Source organism: Anarrhichthys ocellatus, unplaced genomic scaffold, assembly GCF_004355925.1.
Source record: "Anarrhichthys ocellatus isolate YVR2014 unplaced genomic scaffold, GSC_Weel_1.0 scaffold8, whole genome shotgun sequence".
In the NCBI taxonomy this organism is placed as follows: domain Eukaryota; kingdom Metazoa; phylum Chordata; class Actinopteri; order Perciformes; family Anarhichadidae; genus Anarrhichthys; species Anarrhichthys ocellatus.
Genome location: NW_022280038.1, coordinates 6,966,541 through 6,981,916, shown reverse-complemented (window position 1 = coordinate 6,981,916; position 15,376 = coordinate 6,966,541). Strand labels below are relative to the sequence as shown.

The 15,376-nt window shown below is 43.1% G+C and overlaps 1 protein-coding gene across 10 annotated transcripts in view; it reads left to right on the top strand.

Annotated features, from left to right (window-relative positions):
* Window positions 1–420: 420 nt before the first annotated feature.
* Window positions 421–15,376, top strand: part of tle3b (TLE family member 3, transcriptional corepressor b) — a 28,811-nt gene continuing 13,855 nt past the window's right edge. For 3 of the 10 annotated variants that reach the window (XM_031848403.1, XM_031848404.1, XM_031848401.1), the window contains exons 1-7: window positions 422–893; window positions 1,455–1,667; window positions 2,297–2,397; window positions 2,646–2,709; window positions 4,818–4,862; window positions 10,866–10,928; window positions 11,337–11,441. In XM_031848403.1, the coding sequence (XP_031704263.1) occupies window positions 1,644–1,667; window positions 2,297–2,397; window positions 2,646–2,709; window positions 4,818–4,862; window positions 10,866–10,928; window positions 11,337–11,441 (402 nt within the window). In that variant the 5' untranslated portion in view covers window positions 422–893; window positions 1,455–1,643. Of the gene's footprint in view, window positions 894–1,454; window positions 1,668–2,296; window positions 2,398–2,645; window positions 2,710–4,817; window positions 4,863–10,865; window positions 10,929–11,336; window positions 11,442–15,266; window positions 15,306–15,376 lie in introns of all 10 variants that reach the window. The other 7 variants (XM_031848398.1, XM_031848396.1, XM_031848397.1 and 4 more) reach the window with 5 other exon arrangements.

Below are 15,376 nucleotides of genomic sequence, written 5' to 3'. Positions count from 1 at the left end.
TATCCACATCTTCGACACATTTTGGTTCTTGAATTAAATTCTATGAGCTCCTGTTTTTTTAAGAGGATACATTCTGTATTTGGTTAGTGGGGGTATTTCCTGTTTACACCGGCACATATAGTCTCCGAATCAACATATGTTTAATGATACAACTGGCAGGTAAACACTCAGAATGTAAAAACACGGAAGACACAGATTCAAACGCGCTAATATATAAATCATTGCCTTTTGTTTTGAACAAGTCGTTGAACGCACCGAATGTCACTACAAATTCAAAATGGCGAACATGTGAGGTCACACATCGCAGCCCTATCAGAACGCCCGTGCGCTGAACACCCCCACGTGGGGGACACCGGGCTGTGATTGGTCACCGGAGCTAAACTCCTTCGGAGAACCCCCATTGGTCAGCGCAGGGCCCTCTCTCGACAGTCGGTTCCTCGTGTCAGTGCACAGTCTGTGTGTGGTAGGAACTGGGTATACCCACCAGTGAGCTCGTGGTATATTTCACAACGGCCGACATTTTTCACAAGAAGTAAACCCGTTTGTTCGCCACACTAAAAAAAAAATTTGGACTTACTGGAAGACTCGTGTCCTCTCGCTAACTGGATTGTAATATTCTTTGAGTTTGCATGCCGTCAACAACTAGTCCCGATCGAGGGGTTTCCGACGTCCGACCGGACGGAGAGACGCTCTCCGCGTCGGAATCACCGGGGTTTTAAAGGACTCTCAAGGGGCAAAGAGGAAGAAATACGCACGGCGACGCACATTTCCTGCACGTATCAGTCTGTGGTGACGGTTACAAGTGACGGATATTAAGCTTTTTGTGTCTGGATACTATTCTTGTTTTTGTTACCTGTGAAGAAGAGAGAGGGGAGGAATCCGCCCAGACAAAGGTAAAAAAAAAAAAAGGGCGACATGAGGAGAGCCGCTAACAAGACGGGTGGTGCTTCATGGCAGCCGACTTTCAAAGCAGCAGCTCCTTGTTTTCTCATTTTGTTTCTCCCCCGGACCACCAAAACAACCCCGTTGTGTGTGTGTGTGTGTGTGTGTGCGCGCGTGTGTGTGTGTGTGTGTGTGTGTTCCCTTTGTGGAAGTCAACTCGTTACATTTACAAAGCATCTTGATGTTGAGATCAAAAGTATCAACTTTGGGATTTATTTTGATACATCGGATCAAACACATTTTTTCTGGTGTCCGTGTTTTTCCTCCACTGTGTGTCATGCAAATCAAAGCGACACATTTCTATTTTTTTGTCAAAGAATGGGGAATATATCAATTTAAAATAATGCCTCAATGATTATTACAAAACACATTTTATTCTCATTTTGTCAAGTAGTAGATTACAGACAATCAGTCCGCTTAAGTTCATAATAAAGCTTTAACTCTCTATACGGTCGCTTGCTGCGAAAGTGATTCAGCTCCTCAGCTGTACCTCGTTGTCTGTTTGTCTATAGGTACAAAGGAGAGGTCCAGTGGTCGGGCTCTTGAGTGTGCGCCTCGCAGCCGAGAACAGGGCTTTGTCCGCCGCCATCCTGCGTATACAGGGGAGGGGGTGGCGGTGATCTACCGCACCTTCACTGGGATTAAGGAAGGAGGAAAAGGAGAGGGAAAAACAGCGAATTCACTCGTGTAAAGGACGCGACATGTATCCACAAGGCCGGCATCCGGTAAGTAGCTCTCTTTGTCACTATTTTGTAAATTGATGCAAATTGCACGCGCCCTTCAAAGTATAGCCTAATTAGCTCGTCAGAGTGGAGCTGCTGATCCACACCTTACTATTTATGGTCTGCATCGGTGCCGCTGAGCTGCTTCTCTCTGGCAGGAGAGACACTAGCAGCTCGTGTTCATTGGCGAGCCGATCAGAGCTTTTTTAGGTTGAACCCAGGAAAGTAGATCATCAAGCTCGTGCTGTAATGCGACTTCATTTCTTAGTGCAGTTTGTTAGTTACATTTTTACACTGAATTTGAATGTGAATTTAGCTTTCTGTGCAGCACACACTGAAAAAAACCACACATCTTTATTGTTTTCTTCATCCCTCTCTCATCATCCTCTGCCTACCGTGTAACATTATATTAAGGACAAATGAAGCGACCCACTTCTGTCTAAGCAGATGTTGTTGTGTGAAAGCGGCTCTTTCCTCCGCCAGTCAGGGGGAATGTGATAACAAACCATCAAAAGAGAGAAAAAACAAAAAACCCAGTTCACTAAGAAAGAGGAGGAGGTGGACGAGCCTATTTATCTTGACTGTGATGGTGTTATTTACACCTGTGGTATCTCCTACCTTGCACTTTTCAGGCACCTCACCAGCCAGGGCAGCCTGGCTTCAAGTTCACCGTGGCAGAGTCCTGTGATAGGATCAAAGACGAATTTCAGTTCCTGCAGGCTCAGTACCACAGGTAATGACTGGCCGACTGTAAACAGCGTTCGCTTCCTGGAAATAAACGGAAGAGGAAGCTTCTGTCTTGTTCCAATTTTGTTGCTTCATGCATGTCTACACCGATGTTGCACTCATAAATTTATCTGTCCTGAATTTTATATATATATATATATATATATATATATACTCCAAATCAAGAATGTGCTTTTAATGAATGTCAAACGTACAAAAAAATAATCATTTTGTTTCTCTCTTCTCTTCCTGAAGTCTTAAAGTGGAGTACGATAAACTGGCCAATGAAAAGACAGAGATGCAGCGTCACTATGTCATGGTAAGAGCAGTCGTCGTACAGCTATGAGTCTGATTTAATGGCGTATCCTCCCTTTAGCCTCAGGTGAACAGTCACAGGTGGTGCAGCCCTGGTGCTTTGCAAAGGCCATGTTAGCATTTGCTGTAGCTTGGTATTATTGACTCACGCCCCGTGTTTTCTGTTTTCATTGGATAAGAAGGTGCAGGTGGGATGTGTGGAGGGGGTTGTTGAAGCTCTAGCAGGGGTCAAATGTCCAACTATTGATTGTGAGGTGTGACGACCTTCCTCTATGGCCTGGGGGTCCTCTTTATGACCCTCCACCACCCCTCCCTAACACACCCAGCATGACCCACATGGGGGTTAATGACTGGTCTGCTGGCTTTGTGCATAAATTAGAGGGTTTCCTGTATTATTATTATTTTTACTTCTTAACAGCCAAATTGAACGATGGGGTGATTCAGACACTTCAAACACACCCAGGGGTTTCTCATCTCTGAACAACTGTAAAGATAATAGACTTCTTGTGGAGACGAGGAATTTTCATTGAGATCAACATCACAAAATATATGAGTGTTTTTCCACTACTGATATCACCATATGGGAAATAAATGCAAAATCTCACCTCAGATAGGATAATCAAATTGTTCAGTGCAATGAACTACACATGTTCCACTGTTTAACCATTTAACAACACAAAACTCTGTACTTGTGTAACTCAAAAAAACCTGTTGAATCGCTAATTGTTAAGATGACGAGGTGATCTTAATCAACCAAAAGCTAATCGGCCATTATTTTAAGACTTTTTTTTTTTTTTTTTTTTTTTTTTTTAAAGTCTGCTTGGGTCATTTTTAAATCAGTAATGTCAAACATTTACTGGTTCCAGCTTCTCAAATGTGGGAAGTTGCAGCTTTTCTTAGTAGTTGGAAAGTAAACTGAATAATTTTGGACTGTTGGTCAAACAAAAGAAGACATTTGAAGACGTCGTATTGGGTTTTGGGAAAATTTGATGCCCATTTTCTCTCTATTTTTGACCAAACGAGTAATCGGTTAAATGAAAAAAGGGTCAGCGGGTGAATCAGTGATAACGTAATAGTTGCAGCCCTAATATCATTACAGTTCAATTAAAAGTCAGTAACCAGTAATCCCGAGGCCCTACTTTGCTGTTGTGTGCCAGCACTTAAACCATTTCCTGGAAACCCTACTTGAAAGCTAAGAACGATGCTTGATTCCTATCGAAGAGCTGTGAAGAGGGGGACTTTAAAACTCTTCTAATACTGCAACTAAAACATTACATTACAGTTCGGAGCTCCCTGGTGATCAAATGATACAAAAGAAAAATACGTGCCTCTGCAAAGACGACCCAACTCGAAGGTTCTTTGTACCGCTGCATTGTGTCCGTGGAAAAAGAACAATCTTTATCCGAGTATGTTGTAACTTAAACCTCACTCTTAGTTTGTGTATGCGCGTGCTTATCTTGTTTGTACTTGAAAGGAACGACTCCAACTAAACGCAGCAGTACGTTTGTTAAATATTATTTTCCATGTGAGGAACCAGAAGGTGGTGGGAGTAGCTTGATAAACAAGACGGACAAACTACTCTGCTTTAGTTTCTATCTGTTGGTGGGCTAACAATCGTTTGGCAATCATCAGCAGATAATGTGGTTTTCAGTGATAGTATTGGCGTTCTCCTGTGTTTTTGAAGCCACAGACTGGCTGTGCCCATAGAAGTGAATGAGAAGAGCAGCCACTCGTCTGTCGGCTGTGGTTTCTCATAGAACATGAAGTTGTCAACCTCCTTTGGTTTATGTCAGTGTGTTTTCAAATAGCTCACCCCTTGTGCTGCAACAAGTATTCAACCTGTCTATTTTATTGTTTGGGTACTTTAGAGGAAGGATAAAAATGTCATACCATTCAAACACCATTTTTTTTTTTTTACTGCCTTGTTGCACTAACAAATAGTCTGTTCCTCATTAGAGACAAGTCACAAGTAACTTGGGTTACTTATTGTGTTGTACACAATGAGGATCATGTCTGGACTCAAAGTAAATGCGTCAGTGAAAGATGTTTGAAACAAAGTTTTTAGGGCAGCGTTATTGTGTATTAATGTTTTCTCTCCTCTCTATTTTACAGTACTATGAGATGTCCTATGGGCTCAACATTGAGATGCACAAACAGGTATGTAGCCATATCAGGGATGGTCTGTGTACAGCCAAAACATTGCTGTTTTTTTCCCCCCTAGTGATTATAGAATACACACACACACACACACACACACACACACACTCTTACACCTGCCCGTACTCTCTACCCTCATCCTTAAATGACTTTTAAGAGGCATACACATGCTGGCTTCCTGTAGTAAAAATGCTGACAGGCTAAACAACACGAAGGGCACGTTGCCTGATGGGGATGGTTTGATAAGATTAAAGTGAAGTATTTGGCAGACTGTCTGAGAGGGTGTGTGTGTGTGTGTGTGTGTGTGCGTGTGCGCGCATGCATTATTCGGTGTCTGCCTCCCCAGTGCCAGCCGAGCTAAAAGCTCATTAGTTCAGCTGCCACCCGGCGCTGGGCATCATGCTGCAGTGGAAAGACTGTTACAGATGAGTAGGGCAAAATATCTGCAGCTTCCTCTACACCACCCAAGAAGCCATTTCTGTAGTGTGGAGGCATGAAGGGAATGAGGGGGGGGGGCAGGCAGGCAGATATGTTAAAATCATCTTAGCCCTAGAGATAAGGGCTGCGGTTCATATCAGGCTTCTTTGTTGGTTTGTTTTCAGTTGATCTTTGGTGATGTTTAGCGTTTGTAGAACTCAACCATCATGGTGTTTATCGAAATATGTGTTCTCACTGAGTGTCTCTTTCTTTTGTAGTGCTGAAACAATTAATAGAGGGACAAATGGACATTAATTCACTCAAAGATTTGCTGCTATTCTGTGTTTTTATTATTTTGTCATTGTGAATTGAATATCTTAGTCTTTTGGCCGGTTATAGTTGGACAAAAACGAGCTCTGTCGGGATGTTCTGTTGGCTCTGGGACTTTTGGTGACATTTATGGATGAAACAATCAATAACAAATCGAGAAATAACTCTGATGACGACAATAGTAGTTAGTTGCAGCCCACGGTTTGCTTTGAACCAGACAGCAGGTATAAGTTCTTTCATAAAGTCTCGAGGTGTGAATTTGAGCACTTCATGTGAAGTGATTCAGCGTGTCCACTTGATAAGCAGTGTGCATGGCGTCTGGCTGGCTAACTTCTGGTGCGGTTAGGATAAGACATCTGCTACTGCAGGCACCGTAGTCCTGGATCCTCTATAAAAGTCAGATTACACCTGTAAACAACTCTGTCTAGCTAAAGAGCTGACCTGAGGCCTTGTAGTCAGCCGTGTGAAACCCACATTTTCTTTTCTATTAACAGACATTTGCATAATCTTTTATTCAGTTCACTTGAAAAGAGGAATAAAGATTACCGTGATCTCGAGATGCCCCTCTTTTTATCTGTCTACGCTTACATTTCCATTTTCTCTGGTTCTGTCTTGCCTTCCGTTTCCCCTCGGTCACCTTTTGCCTCCATTCTCCTTTTCAACCTCCTCCTCGTGCCCTTATGTCTTTCCTTTGCTTCCCGCTCCTCCGTCTGTACCCCTACCCCAGCGATGTGATGTGAATGATAGCCCCTGTGTCATTAGCTGTGTGATATGATGTATGAGTGTGGGAGTCTGTCAGAGGGGGAGAAAGAGAGGTGGGGCGGAGGCTTCATGGCCCTCAGATCCAGAAGGTTAATGGCATCAGTGGGAGGGGAGCCCAGTTGGAGCAGCAGCACACTGCACAATTCATCAGGTGTAGACGTTTTTTTGTAGGTGCGTGTGTGTGTGTGTGCTAACTAGCTGTTAGAGCCAACCCCCACCCCTGTTCTTCTGCGTTGTCTGTCATGCACTTATCACCAACAAGGAGGTTGCAGGGTGGGGGTGGAGCTGGTTGTTGTGGGTGGATGCTGGTGGCAGTGGACAAAACAAAGGGGGATGGAGACAGGAAAGGAGTGAGAGGCTTCAGGGTAAATGGGTTAATCGACTGGTCCTCTCCTGTGCGTCTCCTTTTGTTTATCAATAAGCCCGGTGGAGTCGACGGAGCACTCTGAATAATGCATGATTCCTGCCACCTCCCTCCCATCTCTCCCTTCTCCCCTCCCCGGTGAAATGAGTGTTTGTGATGACATCAGCGAGAGCTAAACAGGCAGCTCTTAGCGGTCCCTGTTATTGGGAGGGGGGGGAGGCTGGATTATTGGATGCAGGGAGGCACATTACTTGGCTTGTGTAGGAGATTTATTGCAGTGTGAAATAAGACATGAGAAAATCTCACGTTGTGTTATCTCTGGATTGAAAAAAAGCAGGGGAACGGGCACAAACCTCACACGTATGCGCATATAAATAACTACTCATATCCCTTACATGGTAACAGTGGTCGTGTCTTTACACACACGCACAGACACACTGTAATTGAAGTTCCAACAGACGCACAGCTTCCCCTACGCTGATGCTGAGCTGGATGGTTGCTAGCGAAGGGATCTGTGCGGTTGCTGGGGGGGTAATTTGTTTTGACAGTGTCTCTTATGATGGCAAAGAGTGCAGGGTGGAGGTAATCACCCTCGCTTGCTGTCAATAAGTGATTTTAATTAGCACAGCTCATTAGGCTGCCTCAGCAACATGCCCTGCTGACTTTGTGGTGTGGGTTTGGTGGGGGTTGCTTGTTTTTTTTCCACTACGTCTGTTCTCTGTTGTGGTCCATGTTTATCTCTTGTACGCACACCTACATTTTGATTTCAGTTCTCTCTTTTGGTAAATTGAAAGCAAAAGGGATCAACGGTTTCTATTCCATATCATTGTGTTTGGGCACAGACTTTTGTTGCACCGTAGGTAGCCATTTTGTGTAGCATGCATATGTCCTTTTCCTCACTTGTTGAGTGAATGAGGGAAGTGGTGAAAGTGCGAGGAGGAGTGTCGTGTCAGTTTCCTGGATGGAGGAAGAGCATGCAAGAAGGAGCGGGGGGGGAAAGATCTTGTGCAAATGAATAATTTATAGAGGATTCCTGGAATTGTTTGCCAAGGTGATGATGGCCGACCTGTCTCTAAGCCAAAACAAACTGACTACGAGAACACACACACTCTCTCTCAAGGGAGCTTGACGAGGTTATTGTAGGCTGTGAGACATGCTTTATTTTGATAGGCAGGCTAGAAGGGCTGGTAGAACAGTGTTACACAATTAGTGTCTTTGTGTGTGTGTCTGTGTGTACTCAACCAGTTGTGAGTCTTGATGTGGTTAAATGGAAGAAAAGAAGTTGTCTGTACATGTATAAAGTGAATAATTCAGAATAAAATCTGTAAAAGATATTGTTCACATGATTTGAAATCAGGTGTGATCTTTTGGAAAACAACTCATTTCCATATGCTTCTCCTGTCAGAAAAGGACGTCACTTCAGTTGTGTGTGAATGAGCTCAAAATAGAATGACATGCAAAATATTTTTCATGCATTTGTAATGAACACGATACCTCTAAGTGCCTCTTTCTTCCTCTGCGCTGGCTGAGAAGATAATTCCCAAACTGCCCTCCCCCCCTCCTCTCCCCCCAACATCATATGCCACTTGGTTACTTCGCCAATTGAATCCTCGTCAGAGACTCTGCTCTCCACTTGGGGGGGCTAATGCCTGAAGTGACAAACACCCAAATGGCTTTCAATGCACCATTGACGGAGGGATGCAATGGAGAGAGAGAGCCTCTCCAAGCTCTGGTGCTACTAGACAACCCTGAGTACCTGTAATTTTGGCGCTTCAGCTGGCTCAAAGGCTTCTGTTTTCAGTGGCTTTAAGTGATGATAAACTCTTTCCAGTGCCGGTCTCTGCCACTGAACGCACTGTGGGAAATAGTTCCTCCGAAGTGAAGCGGGGGAGTAATGTAAGAGTGCCGCGTGTCATTGGATTTGATGTGTTGCGAGTATTATTTATTATTTTTTTCTCTGCCAAATGGCTGTGAAAAAGTCGTGTAAATAAGCCGTGTGCCCCCGTTTGCCTTCCCTAACATGTGTGAACTCTGTCTGAACAGAGTGGAGTGACTCAATCCAAGAAGGAAGGACAAGATGGAGCTGATAAAGGCAGTGATTCAATTGACCGCTTTCACAGTTGATGCGAGAGTCATGCCCTCGCATTCTCTGAGTGTAGCTGTAAAATGCACAAAAAGAAAAGCAAAAATGGATGCAAAGGAAGTCTGTTCCATTGTTTTATTTCCTGGCTCCAAAGTAATATTTTGACTCTGGGGTAAATTTCAGAGGAAGTTAAAGGTTCGGGAACATTTAACCTATAAAAAAAAAAAAAAAAGCTCAACATGATCTCAGCTCTCAAAGCATCTGAGGCCCCAGCTGGCATTTCAGAATGAACCTCGCACACAGAAACCTGTGTTGTTGTTTTTTTTTTTTTTAGCGCATCACACTAAACAATGCAACGAACAAAGCAGTGCGCCTGAATTCCATGAATGTTTTTGGCTTCCAGTGGAGGCTCTGGAGTGGTGATTCTCTATGAACAAATGGATGCCTTTCTTTGGGAACCAGTTTGTGGTGAGGGTTTGTAATGTTGTTGCTCTAATAGCCGAGTGTATCAGCATACCGCTGTTTTCTACAAGCCCCATGTTGCTCCCCTTGCAGCCATTTCCAGAGAAGTGGTGTGATACTGAAACACTCTAATCCTACTGTGTGTCATTGTATCCAGCCCCCGCTAATGATGATGGTTTATGAGTCTCCATAGAGCTTCCTTTTTCTCTTGTCAGCCCCCCCCCAGTACAGTCCCCTCCCCACTCCCAGTTATCCCTCATTAATTTCCCGTGCCGATCAGATCGACAGGCCGAAAATTCAATTTAATGACCTGCCTCTTTGCTGTGCCTAATATGATTTTACAGGCTGTTCTGGTCAGGGCCCCGGCCCAATTTACATAACGATCAGCCGTGCCGGATAGCGTTGCCCCAGCAACAGAAGAGGGGAGGGGGGGAGGAGGGGATGATAGAGGAAAAGGAGGGAGGACACAGAGGAGAGTAGTGAGGATTAGTAGGGAGGGGTGTGAAGGAGTGTTTGGAGGAGGGGGGGAGGAGTCTGGATGGAGAGAAAGCACAGTGCATCGAAGGTCACGCAGGAGGTTGTGAGATAATTCCTGACAGGCCAGCCAAAGGTCTGTCCTCCTTCTCCTGTCTACCCTCCTCCTAAATGAAAAGGGTGACACAGAGCTGTGCAAAAAGGCCACCGGCACCTCCTGTCCCCCCTTTCCACTTTCTTCCTCTCTCCTCCCCTCTCCTCCCTCACCCTTTCACAGTCAAACGAGGTTAACGGAGAAAATGAGTGGAATGCAGCAGCGTATAAAACGGCGGGAAGGACCTCTTCTCCACCCCCCTCCCCACACACCTGCTGGGCCTCCACCCATAATCTCTCAGAATCAATTAGTTCACCTCCCCCGGTTCAGTCAAACTACATTACTTTAGTGTCAAATCAGACTTTCCATTCCCCCCCCCCCCCCTTCTCCTTTATTCTTTCTACATTTGTGCTCCTCTCCTTCCCCTCTTTGTGTGGAAAGTACAGATTTTAAAAAAGGAAATGGGGTTTGGGCAAAATGTCTTGGGACATTGGAGTGCGGTAGGTGGGCAGCGCAGCATATCCATTTGTCCAAATGTAGCGCTGTAAAGTGCTCTATGTGCGTCGAGTCCTGCAGTATCATCTTACTCTCCCAGCTAATATTCTGTGGTCGATACCGAAGATGCCTCTGATAGATAGGACCAGAGAGTTAACCAGTCTGCCTCAGTCTGCCCCACCCTTCTCCATGGGCCGTAATTATGAAGTATGGACCTCATTACGGTCTCTCCAGCCAGATGTTATTAGCATATTTCAGCCTCATAATGAAATAAGGCCCGAGTCTAATGGAGGCAGGAGAGAGGGGGAAGCACATTTGTTCTAAGGCGGTCCCAATTTAGTTAAGAAATACAGGGTCTGTCCGGATGGACGCTGCAAACATTTGTGTGTGTGTGTGTGTGTGTCCACAAAAGCACACCGTTTTGTTTTAAAGGTAGTTAAAGTGCTTGATCATAGTGTTGCCTGTAGCATGTGGTATACAAAAAGACACTCACTCTATCATTTTCTCTCTCTTCTCCGACAGACTGAGATTGCCAAACGTCTCAATGCAATTCTGGCTCAGATCATGCCGTTCTTATCACAAGAGGTGAGTGTCACTCCAGCATGTTTTCAACAGTAACTGTACAGGAAATTGTGAGGCTGGATATTGTGCAGAGACCCTTTTTAAGCAGTTATGTTAACCATGAAAAGGTAATTGAAATAGCGATTTTAGCAGCACAACCCCACGAAATAATGCTTTGCATTTATAAATTAAATAAAGACAAGTGATCTATTTGAACCACGTCGTCACTCAAGAGTGCTGCTCTGCAATGTGAAGCTAAACGGGCAAGGAACTTTAAAACCCTTATCAAGATCTCCTGGCAAAAGATTTCAGTTGAACAGTTTTTTGTTCATTTCTCATGATAAGGCAGACTTACCCTAACTGTCGCTGTAGCCTGGATATGTGCTGATGCATTCGTCATTAGAATCTAATCTGTGTTTTTGTGTCCTGCAGCATCAACAGCAGGTGGCTCAGGCTGTTGAACGGGCCAAGCAGGTCACGATGACTGAGCTGAATGCGATCATCGGGGTACGTGGACTTCCCAATCTGCCTCTCACTGTGTGTATACCCCCTTTTCTTACTTCATTTGACCCGAGGCCAGGGGCAAAACTGCACGCATAGAGGAGGGCCGACACTCCAGTACAGACGTATCTACTATTTAAGCGTGCTACATTAAGCTTACGGGTTTATTTCAGCTTTCTGCGCCTCAGCTGAAGTGTTGCATGTCAAGGATAACCGGGGAAAGGGTAATAGATTTAGCAGAGAAATAGGGGTGAAAAGGGGAAAAGGGAGTAGCTTAGTGTATTAATCTGCAGCCATTTTCTCCCTCCTGTCTGTGGCATTTGAACACTCGGACTGAATACAAACTAGCGTCCCATGTCCTCCTCACTTGTGCAGACTTGCCCCTGTCCCCAGTGGTTTGCTATGTTTTTATTTAAGTTTGCAATGATGCTGTAAATATGGTCTTCACTGGTGTAATGTCTCTGATTGTTGGTTAACCATGACCTGTCGGCACGCTGCGTGCAGTTCATAACAGCAGCTGTGCTCTGATTCCCTTCTCCTCAGAGTCAAAGAACATCTGATATACAGTAACACGGTCCAGGCTGAGATCAGATTATGCTGTTTCTCTGATTTCACTTTGGCTGCACTTAAAAGGTTCCAGCTAACGGGCTTACCTTTACCTCTGACCCAGCAGCAGGAGGAATTAGAGTGGTCAGGTTGGGACAAGCATTGTGATTGTAACAGAGATTACAGCAGTGTGGACGTAGCCGGTACTGAACCTTTGTAAGGTGTAGAGGGTGATGGATTTAGGCTGTATCCAAACAATGTGGGCAGAAAAGCTCCTGTTATTCTGACTTAGGGGTATTCACACACTGCTAACTTTGAAGTCACACCCTATAAACAGCTTAAATTAGCTACTTTTGTTGTTGTTAGGGCTGTAACCAACTATTATTTTCATTGATTAATCTGCCAGTTATTTTCTTGATTAATAAATGAATCATTTAGTCTATAAAATGTCAGAAAATAACCCAAAATGCCCATCACAGTTCCCTTAAGACCTGGGTGCCATCTTTAAATTGGTTATTTTGTCCGACCAACAGTCCAATAGTTAAGTTATACTATCGCATAAGACGAATACATTCGCCAAATTGATTCTGTTAGTGTGATTATGATGATATTATTTTTGTGTAACTTCCAGTGATGTTTCTTGACACTTCTGTTGTATTTTGTAGCCAAGTGAGAGATGTCTTATCTGTTAAAAGTCCTGGATATCTCTGCTTGTAATTATGCTGTGAACAGTATAAAGTGTACACAGCATTATGTCTGCTCCAGCATTAATGTGTGTATCACTATATTTTCGGGGTTTTAAGAACAACTTTTGGTTTACCCTAGCTATATTTAAAGTACATTTTCTTATGTTTGATTCAATCAGTCTAAATGTTAATAGAGGAAAGGAGTGTACTTCAAAAATCGATAATTGATCATTTACTTGTAGCCAAAACCCTAAACACATGCACACCAAATCCACTCTGGCCAAATATACTTTTAAGTGATTTGGTCTTCCATCTGCTTTTATTTAAAAGCCGTCAGCCTAGCTGCTTTATGATCGCCAGCTTGGACGCAGATGGATAGCTGACCCTTTTGATTAGCCCTCTGTAGTTATAGGTTAGTCAGCGGTTAGCTAGTCCCACTGGTCAGAGGGGTCAAGTCTAATGAGAGGCAGATATCGAAATTCGATTAAGGTAAATGAGCCAGGAGCGCAACCTCCAGTTTTCAAAGTAATTACTTCCCGTTTCCTTTTCTTCTTTTTTTTCTCCAACCAGCTCAGTGAAACAGGAGTGACCCTGCCATCATTAAGGGTGGGCAGGGCCATACACACACACACACACACAGGAAAACACACTTTAATTATAGGGGCAAAGACACATGGCAGGTGATCAATCTCCATGTCCCCACAGTGTGAGAGGGGCGGTGCTGCTGTAGTGGTCTTGTCATCAAAGTGATATTCAGAGAGCACCAGACTCTGGCAGCTTCCTACTGCAGCTAGATCAGAAACTAGCTTTGAGTCCACGCTTACAAACACTAACTAACACACGCGATAAGCATTTCCCTATGTGATGCAATATATATATATATACACATTATATTAAAGTCCCCCAAACACCCAACAGTCTCCTAACCCAGCTGGAGTTAACTGATGTCAGGGGACTTCTGGGACATAAGATGGACATTCATTACGATTTTTAATAGACTGGAAGGATGTATTGATTGAAAATGATTATATTATTTGTTACAGCCCTAATCCTTTTTTTTTTAATTTTTATAAAAAATATGTTTTATTAGTTTAAAATGCAGCATATTTTCTATAAAGGTCCACCTGTATTTCACCAAAGTGAAAGTCGATTCACCTGATGATGTGATGTCTGACTGCTGGCTGTATAAAGACCTGTGAACTCAGAGTAAACCAGTAGATACTCTACAGTATAATATGATGCCTTTTGTAAATGTTAATTGCTTCCATCATCTTAAACTGCAAAAACACAAGTTACCTACAACTTGAGTGGGTTGAACTGCGTAAAGACAAAGATGCAAACTAGTTTCGTCCGTGCTACAGTATGTTTTGCATGAGGCGACGCATGATTTGGGTGTGATTTGACAGAGGTGCTTTCTATCACACTCCTCTCCATGATGTCAACTGTGGCAAAGATTGTACCCTGATAATGTTTAACGAGTCAGTTACAGGTGGTGTGCTGCTTATCACCTTATTCAAATTTTGTGGAACAACCAATGTAAAGTTACACTGCCTGGTTCTTTTGTTTTTTTTTGCCAATAGTGATCTCCTCTGTCACAAGTTTGCATGTTTCATTTGCATGTGTATATTTACTTTATTAAAAGCAGTCATATTTTCATCCAGTTTGAGTGTGTAGGCTTTGTATAAAGTAAGAGTCTGCACATGTACACATGGTGTGACTTATCAGCATCCACACATTGAGGTCTGTTACATGGAGCTAGCATATTGTTTCTTTCTTAGCTGGTCCTTTTTTTGTTTTTATTTGATGTTATCTAACAATAAGACATTAGCCTGGGATCACCCGCTTTATTATGAGAGGCATTAGATAATGAATCAAGCTTACTGTTGTATTAAAGTATTGATTTCAATTACAGGAAATGATTAGTTCATTAATCAATTAGTTGATCAACAGTAGAGATGCACTGATTGTAGTTTTCTTGGTTGATTCCAATTTTTAAAAACAAAATGTTATTTTATTTTGCTTTTGTCATCTACAGTGATTATTTGCATAACACATGTCATAATTTCCTCTCATATCTGTATCATATTGCTGTAAAAACATCTTCAAACCTCGCCAAAACCTAAATATTACAAGATTACATTGTGATAGTTATAATTTACCTTCGGCCAATACTCGCGCACCTCAATACAACCTCTGTTAACGTTAGCTATTTAGCTCCGTGCTGTCTGAGGACGAGCCGGTCACTGATTATTCTGAGCAGCATGATGGGAATGAATTACAATATAATATGTCTAAATACGTTCGTTGTTCCAAATGTTTGCATCTTATTTTGGACTTGCAGTTGTAACAAATTGCGAGCTTTGTATCTTCCTCTGTATCTTTAATCAACAGAAAATATGTTCACTATTTTGATAATTGAATGATTGAGTCTATTTAAAGCTAAAATGTCATAAATGTGAATAATTGATGGTTTTCGTTACTACTTTGGTATTTTGGACTGCTGATTGCACAAAACCAGCAATTTGAAGACGTCACCTTGCACTGTGGAAAATTTTTATTGTCCTCTTCAGTTGTGTTGCTTGTATCATTTCTGGCTGAACCTTTCCTCTTCCTCTCTCCTTTGACTCAGCAGCAGCAGCCGCCTCATAGTGTCTACCCAGCCTTCATGGTCAGTGTTCAGGTTAACAAACATAGAGAAACAATCTGTCTTTACCAAGTGTTTTCCATTGCTTGCCGGCA